General features: G+C 40.1%; 1 protein-coding gene across 3 annotated transcripts in view; it reads left to right on the top strand.

Moving 5' to 3' along the window:
• haus8 (HAUS augmin like complex subunit 8) overlaps nucleotides 1-21,744 on the top strand; it is a 62,488-nt gene that overhangs the window by 12,942 nt on the left and 27,802 nt on the right. For all 3 annotated transcript variants that reach the window (XM_043721366.1, XM_043721367.1, XM_043721368.1), the window contains exons 3-8: nucleotides 7,755-7,785; nucleotides 9,036-9,193; nucleotides 13,838-13,868; nucleotides 16,401-16,438; nucleotides 17,337-17,401; nucleotides 19,899-19,932. In XM_043721366.1, the coding sequence (XP_043577301.1) occupies nucleotides 7,755-7,785; nucleotides 9,036-9,193; nucleotides 13,838-13,868; nucleotides 16,401-16,438; nucleotides 17,337-17,401; nucleotides 19,899-19,932 (357 nt within the window). The remainder of the gene's footprint in view (nucleotides 1-7,754; nucleotides 7,786-9,035; nucleotides 9,194-13,837; nucleotides 13,869-16,400; nucleotides 16,439-17,336; nucleotides 17,402-19,898; nucleotides 19,933-21,744) is intronic.

Here is a 21,744-nt window from a genome sequence, read left to right as displayed (position 1 = left end):
GAGGTCTCTGATCAATTCTGGTTCGTTGCACAATACCAGATCCAGAATTGCCTTCTCCCTGGTAGGCTCCAGCACCAGCTGTTCTAAGAATCCATCTCTGAGGCACTCCACAAAGTCTCTTTCTTGAGGTCCAATACCATCCTGATTCTCCCAATCTACCTGCATGTTGAAATCCCCCATAACAACTGTAGTAACATCTTTGCGACAGGCCAATTTCAGCTCCTGATTCAACTTACATCTGACATCCAGACTACTGTTTGGGGGCCTGTAGATAACTCCCAAGAGGGTCTTAGAATTTCTAAGCTCTATCCATACTGACTCTACATCCCCTGATTCTAGGTCCCCCGCGTAAGGGACTGAATATCATCCCTTACCAACGTGGCCACCCCACCCCCTCTGCCTGTCAGTCTGTCCTTATGATAGCACGTGTAGCCTTGAGTATTCATTTCCCAAGCCCTGTCCACTTGAAGCCACGTCTCAGTTATCCCCACAATATTGTACCTGCCAATTTCCAAAAGAGCCTCAAGCTCATCCATCTTATTTCTAATGCTTCGTGCATTCGTGTATAGTATTTTTAATTTGTTGCTGCCCTCACCCTTCCCATCAACTCCTATTTCACTCAATCTTACAGCATGATCCCTTTTTGAGTTTTCTGCTTCATTGATACAGTTGTCTTTCTTGACTTCCCTTGTTCTAACTTTCCCTTCAATTTCCTTCTTAAACATCCAGTTTGTCCCCTCCCCCCCGCTACTTAGTTTAAATGCAGCAGTGTTGCAGTAGCAAACCTGCCTGCCAGAATGCTGGTCTCAACCTATTAAGGTGCAAACCGTCTCTCTTGTATAATTTATGTTTACCACAAAACATACCCCAGTGATCCAAGAATTTAAATCCTTGCTTCCTGCACCAGTTCCCCAACCACACGTTCAAGTCCATTATCTCCTTGTTTCTGGCCTCACCAGCCCGAGGAACTGGAAGCAAACTGGAAATAACCACCCTGGACGTCCTGCTTTTCAGCCTTCTTCCTAGTTCTCCGAAGTCCCGCTGTAGTATTTTCCTCTTCTTCTTCCCGACATCATTTGTGCCGACATGTACCACCACCTCTGGCTCTTCACCTTTGTCCTTGAGGATTTCCTGCACTCTGTCTGTAATGTCTTTAACCCTGGCACCAGGAAGGCAACACACTATCCTTAAGTCCTGCCTGCTGCCACAAAAACCCCGGTCAGTTCCTCTCACTATGGAGCCCCCTATGACCACGGCTCTGTGCAATGTCCGACTCTTCCGCTCTGGCTCCATGCCAACTTTTGATTGACAGACCTGGCTGCCTCGTGGACTGGCAGTGTCATCTGTCTGTACTGTTTCCAAAAGATTCAACTTGTTCCCAGAAGTATGCTACAATTAATACCCATGAGGGTTTGTACCCATATGAGACTGCAATTTTCGATATCAGCCGATGCCATTTTGAATATTGCCCTGTGCCATTTTCATTGGACGATTGAGAGCACTTTACAAGGTCTATCCCAGGTCACCATGTGTCTGGAATGCTTGTTAATAACAGGGAAGACCAATGAAAAGCACTTCGAGAACTTGGGCATAGTCTTAGATGTTTCTACCAGGTGGGTGTATGCTTTAGATGGGAAAAATGTTTTTGTTCTAGGCACCCTAAGTGACCTACGTGGGCTACAGAGTCAACAAGACCAGGTTACACCTGTTGGAAGATAAAGGTGAGGGTGGTCAAAGGTGCCCTGGATCCCATGTCTGTACCAAAGCTTAGGTCTTCCCTTGAATTAGTGAATTATTATGGAAGGTTCATATTTAACTGGGTTCTCCATCCTGGCACTCTTACATCTGACTTTGAAAAAGGGTAAGCCTTGGAAATGGTCTCCTAGCCAAGACATACCTTTTGGGGAAGTGAAGAAGCAGCTGCCATTTTTAAGGTGTTGGCACCCTGATTCCAAGTGAGATCTGGTACTGACTTGCAATGCCTTCTGATATGGTATTGGGATAGTGTTGACTCTCAGATGATCCAATGGAGAGGAATGCCCATAACATTTGTTTCCTGACCTTTGGCTGATGCAGAGTGTGAGCAAAAATATAGAAGGAAGGTTTGGTGGTCATCTCTGGTGTGAGAAAGTTCCATCAATACCTCTTTTTATGAACATAAATTTGTAATAGTCATAGACCACAAATCCCTTCTCGGGTTACTCGAAGGACATGGCTGTACTGCCTATAGCTTCAGGTTGAACTCCGCAGCGGGCTTTTGTTCTAAGTGCAATTTGGAACACCGTTTGGAAGGCCAAGTGGCAAATGTGGTTGCCTTGAGCCGCTCCTGGAAAATACACCACCAGTGATATTGCCATTGGAAGAGTCTGTTCTGATTCAAGTTTCTGGACAGCCTTCTGGTTACTGCTGTCAAAATCAGACTGTGGATACAAAAGGATCCGGTTCTTGGACAATCTAAAACAGCCCGTGGTGATGAGGGGCAACAAAAGGGCCATCGCAACCAAAATTGAAACCTTTTCTGGACCCAGTGAGACCAGGTATTGTAGAGGATGCTATTTTATTATGGGAAACAAGAGTAATTGTCCTGAGCTAAGGTTGCTGCCAGATACTGGCTGAACTCCACCAGGGTCATTGAGGGGTGTCCAAAATGAAGATGTTGGCAAGACGTTTTCTGTCTGATAGCCAGGATTGGATGCAGACGTAGCCACGCTGGTGGTGCAATGCCTAGAGTGTCAACTAGGAGAAAAAATTACCACCAGCTCCCTCATAAACATTGGACTCATTTACACATTGACTGTATGTTCATGGGCTTGATGTTCTTAGTCATTGTGGATGCCCATTCAAAGTGTTTGGATGTGCATTGAATTCATTTGCCAAACATGGGGATGACAATAGAAAAGGAGGGGGTTGGTGAAATGGCATCAGCAATGCTGATGTCAGACACAAGATTCCTCTAAGCAAGAGAGACCAATTTTACTTCAGTGGATGAATATTGTCAAACCCTTAGAAATGGCCCTGCACGGGTAAGAGGTGTGGTTGATGTCAGGTCAGATCCCATGATATATAAAGATCAGGTAGATGAAGTGGTCCTGAACAAGTATGTTGACCAGATGAAAGCTGTAAACAGAGCAGTTGCAAAACATACCTGGCTCCTCAGAACAGCCAGAAAGGCTATTGGAACCCATGAGTTCTTCTCTGCTGTTTGTTTAGCATCGTAGAAACGTCACTCTGAGCTGGACACATTTGGTGTTGCAGTCTTGACGCCCTTACTGCCTGAAGAAGCGGATGAGTTTCTTCTAAAGACTCTGAAGCAAGAGGCAGGCTACGATCTGGTACATGCTCGTAGCTGAGCCGGAGTTGGAATTATGGGGCCTGGTGCAAAAATGCCCCTGGAGAGGCGACTAGGAAAATAACAGACCTTGTCCTTGGACATAGAGGGGGAGGGATGACATGATTGTAACGCAATCAGCCAGGCAGTTCCTGGATTGGACCAGATTAACATTCCCAATCAGGGAGCACTGGCTGACAGATAAAACAGGTGTCAGAGGTTCTGTTCACTGAGAGCTGGCTCTGAGAAAGCTGTATTAATGTCAAGTACTATGCACGTGTAAATAAAAGTGACAGGTCACAGGCTTCTGTGGAGTTATTTCAGTTGCCTCTTTTTATCAATGGTCTTCTAAACAGCTGCCAACCATCCTGTTTGGCATGTGAGATTTGATTCTCTCAGAATTTTCTTATGCTGCATTAAACAGCAAATTTTAATAATGGGAGCTGTTTAAGGCAAAGATGAAATAAGCTCCTATAACATTCTATCTTGAAGTGAAAGTGAAAAATTTGAATTTTAAGCAGTAACTCCATATCATGGCTGATGAGCATCAGTGCAAGGAATGTTATAGAGATTTGAAGAATCTCTCTGTGAAAAGTTCCAATACTTTGTGCTTGTTGCAGCAGGATAGCTGCTGGCTGTGCATTCAGGCCATTCCTTTGCTGCATTGCAGATTAAAAATCAGCCGGCTGAAATCTCTGCCAGGACAATAGTTGGAGACTTGGTCATTCTTCACCCTTGGGTTAGTAAGGAGAGAGAAAAAAGGAATGGTCAACCAGGGTTCATACACAGTATTTGCTGATCAATGGCCGGGTCTGGTTTGATAAAACTCTCGGTCTAGCTTTGCATATGACGATTAGTTGCATGGACAAGGTACCAGTAAGCTCCCTGCATTTATCAAACCAGTCAAGCACTGACCCCTTCAGGGAAGTGTGTTGAAATTAGAAGCTTTTATTTGTCAGTGGAAATGAGAACTGAGACCTACATTCTATGAATGATTAAAGTTTTATTGATGTGTGTCTGTTTCAGTTTGGGAACTTTTTTGTGTTGTTATCTTCAAGTAATCGGTCCAATATGTGCACTTCAATTGCTGCCGACTATTGAACTGTAACTATGACTAATAGGTTCAACAACATTGTAAATCTGCAGCAACAGCCTTGATTTACAACTTCAGCAACCTACATCTACCAGCATCGATGGATCATTCAGCTGATAACACACAAAAAAAAACTGCTGACTCCAGGGAAATGTCATTCACTTTTTAATATTAGATGCTAGAACAATCTGGTGCAGTTAGGCACATGAGGAACTCTCTCAGCACCTAGTACTTTGAGTGACTACACAAAAAATGCTGAATTTCATTTGTGGTGTTGAGGGTCCTGTGCATCCAGCTGATGTTTTGCTACATACAGTACTCTAAAACAATGCAACTTTCAGTAATGCGTGAAGACAATTAAAAGTTTTGAGACCATTTTATTATTGAAAATACATTTTTTGTTTTCATTTTGAAATAATAATTGACTGCAACCACCGTTTTGAACTTGAGTGCCAAGATCATGTAAAGGGGTAGATTCCCTACTGCAAAGATCATGGCAAATGGAGTTCAATTTCGATAAATGCACATTTTGGTACAACAAACAAGGGGTAGGGCTTATCTGGTTAGTGGTAGGGTCTTGGGTTGTGTTGTAGAACAGAGGGACCTTGCTTGCAGGTACATAATTAGAGTCATAGAGATGTACAGCATGGATGGTCCAACCCGTCCATGCCGACCAGATATCCCAATCCAATCTAGTCCCACCTGCCAGCACCCGACCATATCTCTCCAAATCCTTCCTATTCATATACCCATCCAAATGTCCCTTAAATTTTGCAATTGTACCAGCCTCCTCCACTACTTCTGGCAGCTCAGTCCATACACGTACCAGCCTCTGCGTGAAAAAGAGGCCCCTTAGGTCCCTTTTATATCTTCCCCCTCTCACCCTAAACCTATGCCCTATAGTTCTGGACTCCTCCATCCCAGGAAAAAGACTTTGCCTATTTACCCTCATGATTTTATAAATCTCTATGTCACCCCTCAGCCTCTGACGCTCCCAGGGAAAACAGCTCCAGCCTGTTTAGCCTCTCCCTATAGCTGAAATCCTCCAACCTTGGCAACATCCTTGTAAATCTTTTCTGAACCCTTTCAAGTGTCACAACATCCTTTCAATAAGAGGGAAACGAGAATTGCACAAATTATTCCAACAGTGGCCTTACCAATGTCCTGTACAGCCGTAACATGACCTCCCAACTCTTGTACACAGTACTCTGACCAATAAAGGAAAGCATATCAAACACATTCTTCACTATCCTATGTAACTGTGACCCCACTTTCAAGGAGCTATGAACCTGCACTCCAAAGTCTCTTTGTTCAGCAACACTCCCTAGGACCTTACCATTAAGTGTATAAGTCCTGCTAAGATTTGTTTTCCTAAAATGTAGCCCCTCACATTTATCTGAATTAAACTCCATCTGCCATTCTTCAACCCATTGGCTCATCTGATCAAGATCCTGTTGTAATCTGAGGTAACCGTCTTCGCTGTCCACTACACCTCCAATTTTGGTGTCATCTGCAAACATACTAACTATACCTCTTATGCTCACATCCAAATCATTTATGTAATTCTTTGAAGTTTGCATCACATAGGCAGGGTGGTTAAAAAGGCATTTGGCACGCTTACTTTCAATGCTTACTCCTTTTGAGTATAAGAGTTGGGAAATCACGTTAAGGCTGTATAGAACATTGGTGAGGTATCTTCTGAATTACTGTGTCTAGTTCTGGTCACCCAGCTTTTGGAAGGATATTGATAAGCTGGAGAGGGCTCAAGAGACTTACCAGGATGTTGCCGGGTATGGGAAGCTTGAGTTGTACAAAAAAGCTGGATAAGGTGTGTCATTTTTCTTTTTATTGAATTGCGCCCCCCCCCCCCCCCCCCGGGTGTAAGCTGTTGAGAGGCAACCTGATAAGTTTATAAAATAATGAGAAATAGAGTTCATGGTAGTTGTCTTTTCTTTAGGCTGGGGGATTTCAAGACTAGGATGCACTTTTTTTAAGGTGAGTTGAGAGATTTAAAGTCATGAGGGGCAAATGTTTTTCAAATGGTGGCTTGTGTGTGAAATCAACTTTCTGAGAAAGTGGTGGATGTGGGTACACTTACATTAAAAGACCTTTGGATAGATTCATGAATAGGAAAGGTTTGGAGGGGTATGGGCCAGGAGCAGGCAGGTGAGACTAGTTTAGGATTATGGTTTTGGCCTGAACTGGTTGGATTGAAGGGTCTGTTTGCATGCTGTATGAGTCTATGACTCTATTAGTTGATCTGTGAATTTTCGTTGGCTTTTGAGAATAGATCTTTGGACCTCTGAATTCTCCATTCAGTCCAATATGTCATTACTTCACTGGAAGCATATGGGGGAGACGCTGAATTAAACACATTGCAAATCAATCCAAATATGGAGTTGACTGATCTGAGGAAAACAAACTGGGACTCAGCATTCAGGAAAATGCAAGAGTTGTATCAGAGAGTGGTGAAAAGGCAATTCACCTGAATCTTGGTGCGAAGTGAGTGTTTGTTTAGAACATAGAACAGTACAGCACAGAACAGGCCCTTCAGCCCACAATGTTGTGCCGACCACTGATCCTCATGTATGCACCCTCAAATTTCTGTGACCATATGCATGTCCAGGAGTCTCTTAAATGTCCCCAATGACCCTGCCTCCACAACTGCTGCTGGCAACGCATTCCATGCTCTCTCAGCTCTCTGTGTAAAGAACCTGCCTCTGACATCCCCTCTATACTTTCCTCCAACCAGCTTAAAACTATTGTCACATGTACTCAACTACATTGTACACTTTTCACTGTTCTCTTGTACCAATGTCGCCATTCCCTGCACAATCTTAGGTACAAAGGTACTGAGGCGCAAAATCTTGGGGACAAAAATAGAAAAGTCAGGAAATAAGTTTAAAAGTTCAACACCACAGTTCTTACTATAGAATAGAAAAAAAGTTTCAAAAGTTAGATCAGATTTCTTTAAGGAAGCATATTTTAATCACTTCAGACTTTCATTTTTCTTAAAACAAACAACAGCTGAATTTAAAAAATGAAGTGCTGGAGCTCAAAACTAGGGAGGAAAATTGCTATAGCAGGTATGGTATATAAAACATGCCTTTGTATTCCAAGATGTAGTGCTTATTCATTTTAAGGATTTCTAATAACTCTGACCATTTTCCAATATTGTACGTGTAACTCAAATAATTCAGTCTTGTTGTGAAAGTATCTAGCTACTTATTTAGATCTGAACATGCTGTCTTTTTATTTTTATCTGGTTATGTTTTTAAATAGTACCATACTCTCTTTGAAATAAATCAATTGTAATTTTCATTTAAATTACAGCTTTTAACGAGGACTTCAATGAATCTGGCATGTGAGTGTTAAGTCCTTTAAAAGTTCTTTCTCTCAATTCTTTTAAGTAGTATTGTTTTGTACAGTGCTCTGTTGAAACCTATTGAAATAAGAGTAAAATTGCTAAATGTAAATTCCATTGCTATTAAATGTATTGACTGATTTCTGAAGCATTTCATTTGGGGGCAAAATGCATGGGTTTCAACTAGGTAAGTACATGTGCAAATGTTCTTTAATCTAGATATCGATTTTAGTTATCCAAAGAGAGCACTGACCCACTCATGTAGTGAATGGTAGATGGTTACCTTATTGGTGGGAACAAGTGAGAAGCATTTAATTTGCACCACAGACGTTGTACACGCTATTGGTGCAATAGAATTTTTCTGGTGCATTGGTCAATAAACTTGACAGCACTAATTTTATCACGGTATTAAGTATATTTGTGCAAGGCAATCATTTTTGTTGAAATGTTCACATATTCTGTGCAGAATAACTGCATCCAGATAATTTGGACCTTTTCACTGTGTTGCTTTGGTGATTACCTGCTTTTCAAAATTATGTCGATTTTAGGCGTTTATATTTGCAAACTGTATTTTGTACTCCAATATGATTCAAACTTGGGAAATTAGATTTTCAAAAGCTATTATTTGTGAAATTTTGAGAATAAATGGTTTGGAGGGCCAGAAATGATTGAGTTTGAAAACACTATCTAGTAAAAATATAACAGCTTTATGCTTTCGGGGATGCAAAATTTTAAGTGTAATGCTAGGTTTCCCTGATTTGGGCCTGAGATTTGAACTCTAGTGATGCTTCATTTAATCAATTTTGGCGGCAATGTGGAAAAAGTATATGGGGAAGGAATTTCAAAAGTGAGAGATTTATTGTTAGTCTCGATGTATCTGAGCCATAGAGGAGGCAGTTGCCTTGCGCTACCAATCCTATTGGCTTCGGTGGAAGTAAACATGTCTTGATTGTTAATAAGGACTGGATTGAACTTCGTTGTAATGCAACAAATGGTGGAGCAGCTTAGTTATACTCACTGTTTAGACTTGTGTATGAAAGAGTGCCTTGTGTAACATACTAAAAAGTGAATGAAAAATTTGGGAAGAGTAAACTTCTAGAGAAGTGGGAAATTAACAAAGAAAATTATTTGCATCAAGTACACCTGTTTTCAAATGTCTCACCCATTCAGTCTGCTAGACACTTTTGTAGTTGATACAAGGATGACTTGACAGACTTTACTTAAAGTCTGAGGATCTTTTTTCTTTCCAGATTGCTCAGGAGTTCAAAAAGTGTGCCAAATCTGAGCGATTCATCAAAATTGTTCATTCCACCGAAGTCTCCCTTGCCTACAACACCTGGTCAGAGACCAACATCAACACGCACACCAAAGTCACTTGCTGCTTCTCAAAGCTCATCTCTGAAGAAGTGTAAGTGTTGCAAATGCATATAAAAGCAAGTTAATTTGTTTATTTAATTCTTTGAACTACTTTTAAAAACAATTATTTTTCTTAAGAGGGTGGAAATTCATTTTAAGCAGTAGCACAAAACTGGTGCTATTCAATCAGCCCCTCTTGCATATGCAAATCTTGATATTTAAATCTGTTGACTGCATTTGATTATTGTACTGTTTCCTTTGTTAACTGGGCATGTGTTACCACTATTGTCCTTTGAATCTTTGCTTTTGCTTGTGTAAATCAAGAAGCTCATTTTCTTAAGATTTCTAAAAATGTTTACAATTGCTTATTTTTTAACCAACCAATCAATGCCCAGTTATTGTACTGGATGAAGAATTTGACAATTTGAGTTCAATCCTATTGAATTTATGAAACTAAATTCCATAAGTTTTTCTTGTTATTTACAAGTGAGTATTAGAAAAGATTTACATGCTAAAGTGTTAGATTGTTGTAAAGTAGTATTCTTCCAGGGTAGGCAATCTATCACTCTGTATTCAATCAGACATTCACACCACCTGTTGGGCCTTCAGTTTGCTACCTAAACTGGTATACCTAGCCACTTAATTTAAAAAAAAAATTTAAGTCAAAACAAGGTTATAGTTGGGCACTTAAAGTCAAGGTATCAGGAAGAGTTAGTTTGGTTATGTGAAAAAGAAATGGTGACTAACTGATTGATTTATTAAAGGGCTCTGAAGGGGTAGCACGCACCATGAATAAAGGGGAGCTTGTAGCTGTTCTGCACTCGGATTTCCAGGAGGCATTTGACAAATTTTCATGTAGTCAGCTCCCTACTGTACCCACTGTATACCCATGACTGTGTCACCAAATAACAGACTAATGCCATTTACAAGTTTGCTGATGACACCACCATAGTTGATTGAATCTCAGATGGTGATGAAACAGACTACAGATAAGAAGTGGAAGACCTGGAAAAATGATGCACTGAGAACAACCTAGCTCTCAATGCCAGCAAAGCCAAGGAACTCATTATTGACTTTCGGCGGGATGTTACTCATGCCTCCCTACACATCAGCATAGAGGTGGAACGACTGGAGAGTGTCAAGCTCCTGTGAGTGGTCATCCACAACAAGCTTTCTTGGACTCTTCATGTGGATGCACTGGTTACAAAGGCCCAGCGACATCTCTTCTTCCTCAGGCAGCTGAGAAAATTTGGCATGAAGGCGAATACCCTTGCCAACGTTTATAGGTGTGCCATCGAGAGCATTCTGTCTGGATGTATCACTACCTGGTCTGGCAAGTGTACCATTCAAGATCGTAGACAGTTACGGGGAGTGGTGAACTCAGCCCAGACAATCAAAAAGGCCAACCTCCCATCTATAGAATCCGTCTATCAGACCCGCTGTCAAGGAAAGGCTGCAAGCATTCTCAAATATCCATCCCATCCTGGTAATGGTTTTTCTACAACCTTCACCATAGGGGAGAAGGTACAGAAGCCTGAACACATGCACCAGCCGGTTTCGAAACCGTTTCTACCCTACTATTGTTAGAATATTGAATGGACTCACAAACTCCCTGTAACTACATTCGTCTGTACCTATTGTTTACGTATCTATGCTACTTAACTCTGTGATCTGCCTGTATTGCTCACAAGACAAAGCTTTTCACTGTGCCTCGGTACATGTGTCAATAAATTCAATTCAATTCATGTAATACATTATTACTCAAACTTTGCAACTTGTAGTGCAGGGGTTAACATAAATCACATGGTTGTGATTGGCTGTCTGCAAACAAAGAAGAAAATGCATGAATGGATCTTCTACTGACAGACAGGACTCCATTCATCAAATCCTGTGAGTGCTGGGACCTCAACATCTTACAATTTATATCAAGGGTTTGGATGTGGAAGCAAAGGCATGGGAGCTAACATTTCAGACAACACAAACAGATAAAGTATGTTGTGCAGAGAACACCAGGATGTTGCAAATGTATTTTGAAAGGGTAGGTGGGCAAACATGAAGTTTTTCACTTTGGTTTGATGAATAAATGTGGGTGGCACGGTGGCACAGTGGTTAGCACTGCTGCCTCACAGCGCCTGAGACCCGGGTTCAATTCCCGCCTCAGGCGACTGACTGTGTGGAGTTTGCACATTCTCCCCGTGTCTGCGTGGGTTTCCTCCGGGTGCTCCGGTTTCCGGTGTGTTAGTATACTAATTACAAGAAAAAATATGCAGATATAGCAAGTAATTAAGATGGCTAATGGAATGCTATCATTTATTACAAGAGGAAATGAACATTTAAAAATAAGAATATTTTGCTTCAGTTATACAGGGCATTGGTGACACCACATTGTGAATATTGTGTGCAGTTTTAGTTGCCCTATTTAGGGAAGCATGTTTCATAGACTCATACCAGAGGACTGGAGGTTGGCTAATGTGGTGCCACTGTTTAAGAAGGGTGGTAAGGACAAGCCAGGGAACTATAGACCGGTGAGCCTGACCTCTGTGGTGGGCAAGTTGTTGGAGGGAATCCTGAGGGACATGATGTACATGTATTTGGAAAGGCAAGGACTGATCAGGAATAGTCAGCATGGCTTTGTGCGTGGGAAATCATGTCTCACAAACTTGATTGAGTTTTTTTTTGAGCAAGTAACAAAGAGGATTGATGAGGACAGAGTGGTAGATGTGATTTATATGGACTTCAGTAAGGCGTTCAACAAGGTAACCAATGGGAGATTGAATAGCAAGGTTAGATCTCACGGAATACAGGGAGAACTAGACCATTGGATACAGAACTAGCTCAGGTAGAAGATAGAGGGTGGAGGATTATTTTTCCACCTGGAGACCTGTGACCATTGGAGTGCCACAAGGATCGGTGCTGGGTCCTCTTATGCTCGCATCCAAAATGATTTGGATGCGAGCATAAGAGGTACAGTTAGTAAGTTTGCAGATAGCACCAAAATTGGAGGTGTAGTGGACAGCAAAGAGGGTTACCTCCGATTACAACAGGATCTGGACCAAATGGGCCAATGGGCTGAGAATTGGCAGATGGAGTTTAATTCTGACAAATGCGAGGTGCTGCATTTTGGAAAGCAAATCTTAGCAGAATGTATACACTTAATGGTAAGGTCCTAGGGAGTGTTGCTGAACAAAGGGACCTGGGAGTGCAGGTTCATAGCTCCTTGAAAGTGGAGTCGCAGGTCGATAGGATAGTGAAGAAGGTGTTTGGAATGCTTTCCTTTATTGGTCAGAGTATTGAGTACAGGAGTTGGGAAGTCATGTTGAGGCTGTACAGGACATTGGTTAGGCCTCTGTTGGAATATTGCGTACAATTATGGTCTCCTTCTTATCGGAAAGATGTGAAACTTGAAAGGGTTCAGCAAAGATTTTCAAGGATGTTGCCAGAGTTGGAGGATTTGAGCTATAGGGAGAGGCTGAACAGGCTGGGGCTGTTTTCCCTGGAGTGTCGGAGGCTGAGGGGTGACCGTATAGAAGTTTACAAAATTATGAGGGGCATGGATAGGGTTCTTTTCCCTGGGTTTGGGGAGTCCAGAACCTAGAGGGCCTAGGATGAGAGGTGAAAGATATAAGAGACCTCTAAGGGGCAACTTTTTCATGCAGAGGATGGTACGTGTATGGAATGAGCTGCCAGAGGATATGGTGGAGGCTGGTACAATTGCAACATTTAAGAGGCACTTGGATGGGTATATGAATAGGAAGAGTTTGGAGGGATATGGGCCGGGTGCTGGCAGGTGGGACTAGATTGGGTTGGGATATCTGGTCGGCATGGACAGCTTGGACCGAAGGGTCTGTTTCCATGCTGTACATCTGAGATTTATTCGATTGATACGTGGAAATAAGGGCATGTTTTCTGAGGATAGGTCTGACAGGCAAAGCATGTATCTACAGGAATTTAGAAAAGTAAGGCATGACTTGATTTGAATTATGTAAGATTCAGAATGATCTGAACAAGGTAGATATGACATGGGTGTTTCCACTTGAGTCCAGAACTAGGGGGGAATGTTTTGGAAATTAAAGGTTATCTTTTTAAGACCGATGAGGAGAAATAATTTCTCCCCTGGTGGGTTGCATGACTTTGGATCCTCAGAAGGATGTGCGTTAGTTGAATATTTTTGAGGCAGTAGATATTCTGTTAGATAAAAGAATCAAAAGTTATTGGTGTGGATGGGAATGTGGTATTCAAAACACAAACTGATCTGTCCTGATCGTGTTCATGGTGAAGAAGGCTTGAGGGGCCGGTTAGCCTACTTCAATTCCTAATTTTTTTTTAACAAAGTCCTCCACCTCTATCTTCAGAAGGCAGTGGGGATGGTCCAAAGTTGTCTTGACAATGTTGACCACACTTTAAGAACAGTACCAGAAGGAATTGTGGGAGTGGTATTAATTTTGAAGCTTGGACTATTACGCAAGCCAGATTAGTTGAAGGAAAGATGTCATAACTTCATGTGCAATAAGGTAATCTCTCTCAAGTTTTTCTTCATTTTATATTAGTTCCAAATCTCTGAAGCAGAAATTTGGGTCTCTGGGTCGATTTTACTGAAGGTAAACTGCAAACCTTGGTGCAGTTGGAACCAGTTGTTTTCCCTTTATGACAGCAGGAAGAATGCAGTATGCTAATGTGTTTTCAATTTAATTTGCAGCATATAGAGAAGAAAGCAAAGGATCAGACATGTAAGTATTCAACGTGGTGTTCAATATTCTATTAGCACCACTTGATTGTTACTAAATTGAATGTTGAGCCAGTCGTGAAGAATACTTTTTTGCAAAATGCTTCATTAAAGTCAGCTGCATCAACTTTGAATTTAGGGAGTGTAATGGATTGCCTTCCTCAAGTTGACACATTGGCACGCACACACAAACTATTTTGAAATTAGCGAATTTTGAGAAAATTCGTACCTCAGGTTGAGGTTTTGGATGGAAGTTTGCTTGCTGAGCTGGAAGGTTTGTTTTCAGATATTTCGTCACCATACGAGGTAACATCAGTGAGCCTCTGAAGGTTTCGATATGATGTCACCTCTTATGATGATGAAATGTCTGAAAGTGAACCTTCCAGCTCAGCGAGCAAACTTATATCCAGTATTTGAACTGAAGTTTTTTGCATTTATGTGCCAATATAAGAGTTGCATTTCTAAGAATGTTTGGAGAAGGGGAATGTAAATCGATACAACTACAAAAATGTAAACCCCCCCACTGAAATGACGGGTATTTCATCAGTTGATCTTTAAGCATTACAAGAACAGCAATCTATATCAAAATGTGTTCCATTATTTCATGTGTAATAAGAGAGACCAGAAATTTTGTGGCTTCTAATTTTGTCATATTTTCTGATTAATTTTAAACTAATAGACTCAACATTGCAAACTTTTTAAATTTGCACTTGGCTTTGTGTTCTGCTGTACGTGCATTTCTCTGAACCTACAGCTAAGATGACAGGCTTACTGGCATATTTTATGAGGCCTGTGTGAGCAAGAAAAACATTTTCATAAATCAGTCTTTCAAATGATGCTAAAGTTTGCCCTTTATCAGACAATGCAGTGATTGTTACTGGGGACAGGGCAGAACTTTCCATTTGTTTTAATAACACTAAAACTCAGTCAACCTCAGCAGTTTGTGATAATAATTGGATATTTTGGTGCAGCTTCATTCCCCTTCACTACTATCACTGGCACTTGTATGTAAGTCACATCTTTTTCTGACCATTATAAACTTTGTAGTTGCATTCCCTCACTTTCTTCTTTAACAGTGTTGCAACTTCTGCCCATCTAACAATAGAAAGGTGAACAGTTTTTTTTGGCTCAAGATTTTCTGTTCCTGCAAACTGTGACTGGCCCAATTGATTTTTTGGTAATGTTTCTTTCAGATGAAACAATATAATACAAAATTAGGTGGGGAAGTAAGTTTTGATAAGACTGCAAAGGGACTGAAAGAAGCAGGTTCAAATCCCATCAGGGCAGGTGGAGGTCACCCCAAAGCACTGTATGCAGTTTATTTTTTTGCCTTGCTTAAGGAAAGATGCACCCAGTTTTGAAGGAATGCAATAAAAGATTACACTGAATTTTAGTAATTTGTGTCAAAGTGTGGTGCTGGAAAAACAGGTCAGGCAGCATCTAAAGAGAGGAAAGTTTGTTTCGGGCATAAGCCCTTCATCAGGAATGTGTAGTGGATTGTGTTTTGGAGGAGGTATGGAGTAAGCTAGGTTAATATTGCCTGGGGTTAAATGACTGAACTCTGATTGCAGATTCCTGATGAGGGGCTTTTGCCCGAAATGCCGAATTTTTTTTTTCCCTGCTCCTCGGATCCTGCCTGACCTCCTGTGCTTTTCCAGGACCACTCTAATCTGAACTCTGATCTAATTGAGACATGAAATTCTTAAGGAGTTGACAAATTTGATGCTAAGAAAGTGTTACCCCCTGCCTGGGGAATTTAGACTACAGGGTTTAAGGCTGAGATGAGGTGAAATCATCTTTTGTTTTGGCCCCTTCTCATTCTCAATTTTAATTCCTCCATCAGTGGTGGCCCAGTCTTTGGATGTTTCCCTAAACAGTTTCTTTGTCTTGAAGGTGTTTTTCAGAAGCTTGATCGAAGAGTTACATTTTAATCATATGCCCAAATATAATCTTTTATGGCTCTGAAAAGTCTCTGGATGCTTTATTGCATTAAAAGTGCTGTTTAAATTGTTTATTTATGATCACCATAATTTCAGAAAGAAATACTGCTTAATTGCATTTCATGTATATAAAAGTGAAACCTTTCAAATAAGCATAAGTTCAGAATCCTCTTGAAATGTTGATGTTACAGCACTATATTTGTTTCAGTTGTTTGATTTGTTGTGGTGGTTCCATTGAATGCATCAAAATACTATGACCCAGTTGCACTTTTTTTTTTGTTTTCTGTTGCTGTGTGTCCATCTGCACAATGACTACTTTTATTAATGACAAACCTGTAACATCAGTATATTGCCCTCTTCACTAAGTGGAATGCTTCAAACTACTCCAAGCGTCACAAATTTGAAAAGACAGAATTGCAATTATATCGCTGGATATTTTATTGGAACAATGATTTTTTTGTTACATATCACTATATTTTCCTGAAATTGTAGTGACAGCATTGTATGTGTTTCTAGACATTTAAATGCAGTCTTGTGGAAAGACATTTTTTTTCATCAAGTTAGATGTTGATGGCTGTACATTATTGTTTTTCTAGGGGTTCCTCAATGGAGCAATGTACTGGGAGGCCTAAAGGTAAGACAAAGGTTTTTTTTCCCCAGAAGTGTATAAGCTCTTAGACCATCTATAAAAAGTTGTAAGCTATCCAATAATAACTTCAAACAGACCTTACTGTTGTCTGAATTCTGAAAATTGCAATCAGTGGAAACAGATTGGAGGATTATAAGACAATAAAAAACAGGATCATGAGGCCATTTGGCCCCTCAAATTGCCAACTGTTCAGTAAGATATTGATTGATCTGTTTGTGGCCTTAATTTTATTTTCCTGCCTGCTCCCTTATCAATCAAAATTTTTTATTTAACTTCACCATGAATATATTCAATGAACTAAACTCCACTGCTGTCTGGGGAGGAGTATTCCAAAGACTAACAACCCTCTCAGAAGAAATTCCTCCTCTCCATCTTAAATGGGTGATACCTTTTACCTGTTAGACTGTTTGACACTTACTTCTAGGTTCTTGAACAGGAATGACATGCTTTCAATATCTATTTTGAAGACGCCTTAGAAACTTGAGTTTCAATAAGACTGTCTCTGAATTATTTACTGTGAAGTATATCTCTCCCTTTTAAGTAAGAAGAAGAAAATTCTATGCAATTTTTCAAGATGAGTTTATAGAAAGCTTTCATTTGCAGACTAAATTCTGCAGCTATTGATGTGAAGTTGTGTTGACATGCAAATTGTTTGTTTGGTTCAAGTTTTTTGCCTCTCCAGAGAAAAAGGAAATAAAACTGCCTTAAGATTCAATCTCTCATCAGTTTCCACCATTTCAGCTATGCACTATTTTACTCTATCCATTTCTTATTGGACGGAGTTACTTTTTTGTTTCAAACAAATTTCCTAGCTAATTTTACTTTTCAAAATTCACTACAATGCAGTTGAACTTTTAGAAGTTTGCCTTGCTGTATCTTGTAGGGGCTCGGATAGTACCGTCTCGATTTCGAGAATCTGCAGCCGTGAAAAAGAAAGTGGTCACTAAGGTAAGAAGTGACATCTTCCTGATTGGATCTAACATTCTTTAAGAGAAGAGAAACCTGCATTACTAAACAGTTTAACTCATATTTGGTAGAAATCTAACTATTACGTTAGAGGAAGGGTAATAGGTTAGTCGTTAGCTTTTTTGGGCAAGGTGAATCTTAGCTGTATCGGTTTGTTTGCACAAGTCGCCTATTGGCTATCTATTCTAATATTATTTTGACTTGGAGGTACCAGTGTTGGGTTGGCTTGGACAAAGTTAAAAATCACACAACACTAGGCTATAGTCCAACAGGTTTATTTGGAAGCACTAGATTCATCAGGTGGTTGTTGAGGTTAAGATGATGCTCGCAGAATTTTATAGCCAAAGGAGTCTAGTGTCATGGAGATGTGGTACAGTAAGCAATCTTAGATTAAAACTTTCATCTTTTATAATGGGATATGTTGGTTTCTGTTCTTTTGATATGGAAATTCCAGAACTAATCTTAAATTATAGCTCAGGTTTTTGAACAATAGGTGTGAAGTCTGTGTCCCAATGCTGTATCAGACTGACAAACCCTCTGTATAGTTTGAGTTTTACATGGATTAATGCAGTTTTGAGCAAAGTAAAATATAATTCTGCACAAATAAATTCACCCCATAAGCTTGCATGTGCATGTAGGAGTGACAGACTGAGTGATTTATGTATCAAAGAACAGAAACCGGCATATCCCATTATAAAAGATGAAAAGATGAAATCTTCTCACAAACTTTGAATAAAAGATGAAAGTTTTAATCTAAGACTGTGTTTTACTGTATCACATCTCCATGACACTGGGCTCCTTTTTGGCTATAAATTCAGTGAACATAATCTTAACCTCCACAACCACTTTGATGAAGGAGCAGTGCTCTGAAAGCAAGTGGTTTCAAATAAACCTGTTGGATTATAACCTTGTGTTGTGACTTTTAACTAATAACACTTTGTATGACTTGGTGGCCAGTTTTGCTTTATACTACTTATGTGAAGCCCTTCAGGACGTTCTGTTGCTCTAACCATGTTATGTATGCTGTTGCTGTTTCTATGCCCCAGAAATAGTATATAAGTCTTCATAGATGTCAACAGTAGATTCTCAAAAGGGAATCTGATTGATTTGCTTTGATCAGCGACCTGAAGAAATTTAAGCAAAAGCACCTTTATTTTCCTTTGTATTTGCGCACCAAGTTCCCAAGTTGGAAGGTCTGCTTGAGAAGGATTTGTGTATTTTATCATAACCAATATACAGGTGCAGAATCAGTGTTTTCTTTTTCTTTCATATGTGCTTTTATTTGACCAGGAAATGTCTGTTTTGATTAGGCTGTGCTTGCTAACACTGTGCGCATTAAGCAGCAATACGATTGTGTAGTTGACAATGTGAAGGAGTGAATTATGAATACCAACTAATGACATTACCTTAAGCCAGTGTATTGTGATAGTGTTTTACAGTGGTCAGTGTTAAAACAGCTTTTAATTTTCAATAATCAACTTTTTTGCGCATGCAGTTGGCAATAATCTGTAGTTTATGGGTGTCAGCAAACAGATTCCTTTCTTTAGGTAATTCGATCCCAAGTTCATTGGTTAAAATCTATCAAGTTTCCTTATTTAGAAGTACAGAAGAATTGTTATGCCTATAGGCCAAATTATATTGTTACCTGATTGATACTGTCTGAAGTATAGCTCAAGCACCTTGAGGAAATCTTTTGGAATCCTGGTGTCACCATATCACTACTAAATAAACCCCCATGGTCTTGGAGTGAACTCAGAAGCAACACAGCCAGAGCCAGAGATATAGTCTGAATACATCATGATTTTAACCATTTTATAATTTCTAAGTTAAAAATCACACACCAGGTTATAGTCCAACAGATTTAATTGGAAGCACGAGCTTTTGGAGTGCTGCTCCTTCATCAGGTGGTTGTAAGTTCAGTCAGCATGACTGGACACATGGATTACTGTTAAGTACAATAGTTATATCTGTGTAAAAACCAAAAGCACAGCGGATTCTTCCTTTCTTTCTGGTGGTGGAATGTAAATAAAGATGTACACTTGTTCTTCACTGTGTCTGATACCTGCACACACATGACATGGGTGCTGGGGGAAAAAAGAAAAGAGAGAGGGGGAAAAAGAACAGGAGTGGGTGCTTCTGTACTGTAGTGGTTATCACAAAAGAAAAAAAAACAGATTCTGTAAATCAGAAACAAAAACAGAAGTTGCTGCAAAAGGTCAGCAGGTCTGGCAGCATCTGTGAAAAGAAGTCAATTGATGTCTCTAGTTCAGTGACCCTTCCCCCAATTCTGAAGGGTCACAACAGTGTGACCCTTATTGTCACAACAATAAGTGAAAATATGTGAGAGAATGGTGGCTACAGAAACAGAAGTTAAAATTTAATCTAACATTTACAGCTATCTTATTAATATGTATTGGCAAATGGGCTGAACAACTGTTTCACTTAAACGCTAAGCTAACCTAAACTTTTTTTTTAATAGGGTCCTGAGAAAAGTTCAGAATCTGTCTTAAAATGTAAGTGGCTGTAACCAATGGGTCAGTAATTTCAAACACTCAGCCAATGAAATGATCTTTGGTTTGATACTGTTTGGAACCAAATCTTCCTGGCTTGTTTGTTACGATTATTAAGTTTCAAATTAAATTTAAAATCTTAGTCTGATTTTCAGTTTGGGATATGTTCATTCTTGAGAGCTTTTCCTTTTAAAACTATATATTTTGTTTTAAAAGATGTCATGTAGGACATATCTTTAAATGTAGGTTAAATGTCAGAAATAATGTAACCTATACTGCACTGTGACAATAAACCTAGATAGGTTTAATTGTTCAATTTTAAAAAGGAGACACAAGGTGTTATTATTCTAGGTTAACATTAATGACAGCTGCTCCTAGGTCCACAATTGAGACACTAAGTATCCTAAAACCCACAAAAGTATTAATATCTGGTCATAAATATTTGAGAAAAGTATTAGTAGCAGGTTATAAATATTTTGTGCTGAAAGCTATAATTTCTTTCCCAAGGTGGAAATAGTGATAATTAGAGATCTGATAATATTTCTATTTGGATACAGGGTGGACGAAGTTCACAGTACAGAATCAGATAAGTTAATCGTTGTTTTAAGTGTGTCCAATAGAAAGGCTGCAGTAGTGAGTAGAGTGGGTTCTTTCTTGATTATATGTTTTTGGAGATATGTCTCTTGATTTAACTTAAATTAAAAGTTATAGCTTATATTTTAACCTGAGCAGCGTTTTGTAGAGGAATAAGATGGTGTTATTTTCTGAGTCTGTAGATTGTGAAGGAGCAACAATGGTCTTTAGTACAGTGATATGTACTTCTTGTCAGATGTGGGAGTTTAAAGAGAGTTTAAGGATAACTGCGGATTATGTCTGCTGTTGGATGCAAATCTTATCAGATTGAATGGAGCGGATGGATAGTCAGTTAGAAGCAATGAGGAATTTGCAACGGTTTGTGATGGATGGCAGTTATAGGAAGTGGGGAAAAGTCTCAGATACAGTAACTTAGGGTTAACCTAAGAAAGGTAGGCACCTAGTGCAGGAGTCTTTTGTGGATGTACCCATTTCAAACAGGTATGCTGTTTTGGAAAATGTAGGGGGTGATGGATTCTCAGGGGAACGTAGCACAAACAGCCAAGTTTCTGGTATTGAGACTGGCTCTAATGCAATGAGGGGTATGTCTGCTTCCAAGAGATCAATTGCGTAAGGAGATTCTGTAGTTCAAGGTACAGACAGACATTTCTGTGGCCAGCAGCGAAAAAGCAGAATGGTGTGTTGCTTTCCTGGTGCCAGGATCAAGGATGTCTTACAGAGGGTGCAGAAGGTTCTCACGGGGGAGAGGGGCCAGCAAAAGGTCATTGTCTCCATTGGAACCAACGACATAGGTAGAGAAAAGGATGAGATTCTGAAGGGAGATTATAATGAGTTAGGCAGAAATTTAAAAAGGAGGTCCTCGAGGGTAGTAATATCTGGATTACTCCCAGTGCTACGAGCTAGTGAGGGTAGGAATAGGAGGATAGAGCAGATGAGTGCATGGCTGAGGAGCTGGTGTATGGGAGAAGTAGTCACATTTTTGGATCATTGGAATCTGTTTTGGAGTAGAAGTGACCCATACAAGAAGGACGGATTGCACCTAAATTGGAAGGGGACTAATATACTGGCAGGGAAATTTGCCAGAGCTGCTCAGGAGGATTTAAACTAGTAAGGTGGGGGTGGGACCCAGTGAGGAAAGAGATCAGTCTGAGATCGGTACAGTTGAGAACAGAAGTGAGTCAAACAGTCAGGGCAGGCAGGGACAAGGTAGGACTAATAAAT

The sequence above is a fragment of the Chiloscyllium plagiosum genome, chromosome 31, assembly GCF_004010195.1.
Source record: "Chiloscyllium plagiosum isolate BGI_BamShark_2017 chromosome 31, ASM401019v2, whole genome shotgun sequence".
Classification (NCBI taxonomy): Eukaryota; Metazoa; Chordata; class Chondrichthyes; order Orectolobiformes; family Hemiscylliidae; genus Chiloscyllium; species Chiloscyllium plagiosum.
The sequence above is the reverse complement of the archived record's forward strand: the minus strand, read 5'-3'. Positions and strand labels throughout refer to the sequence as shown.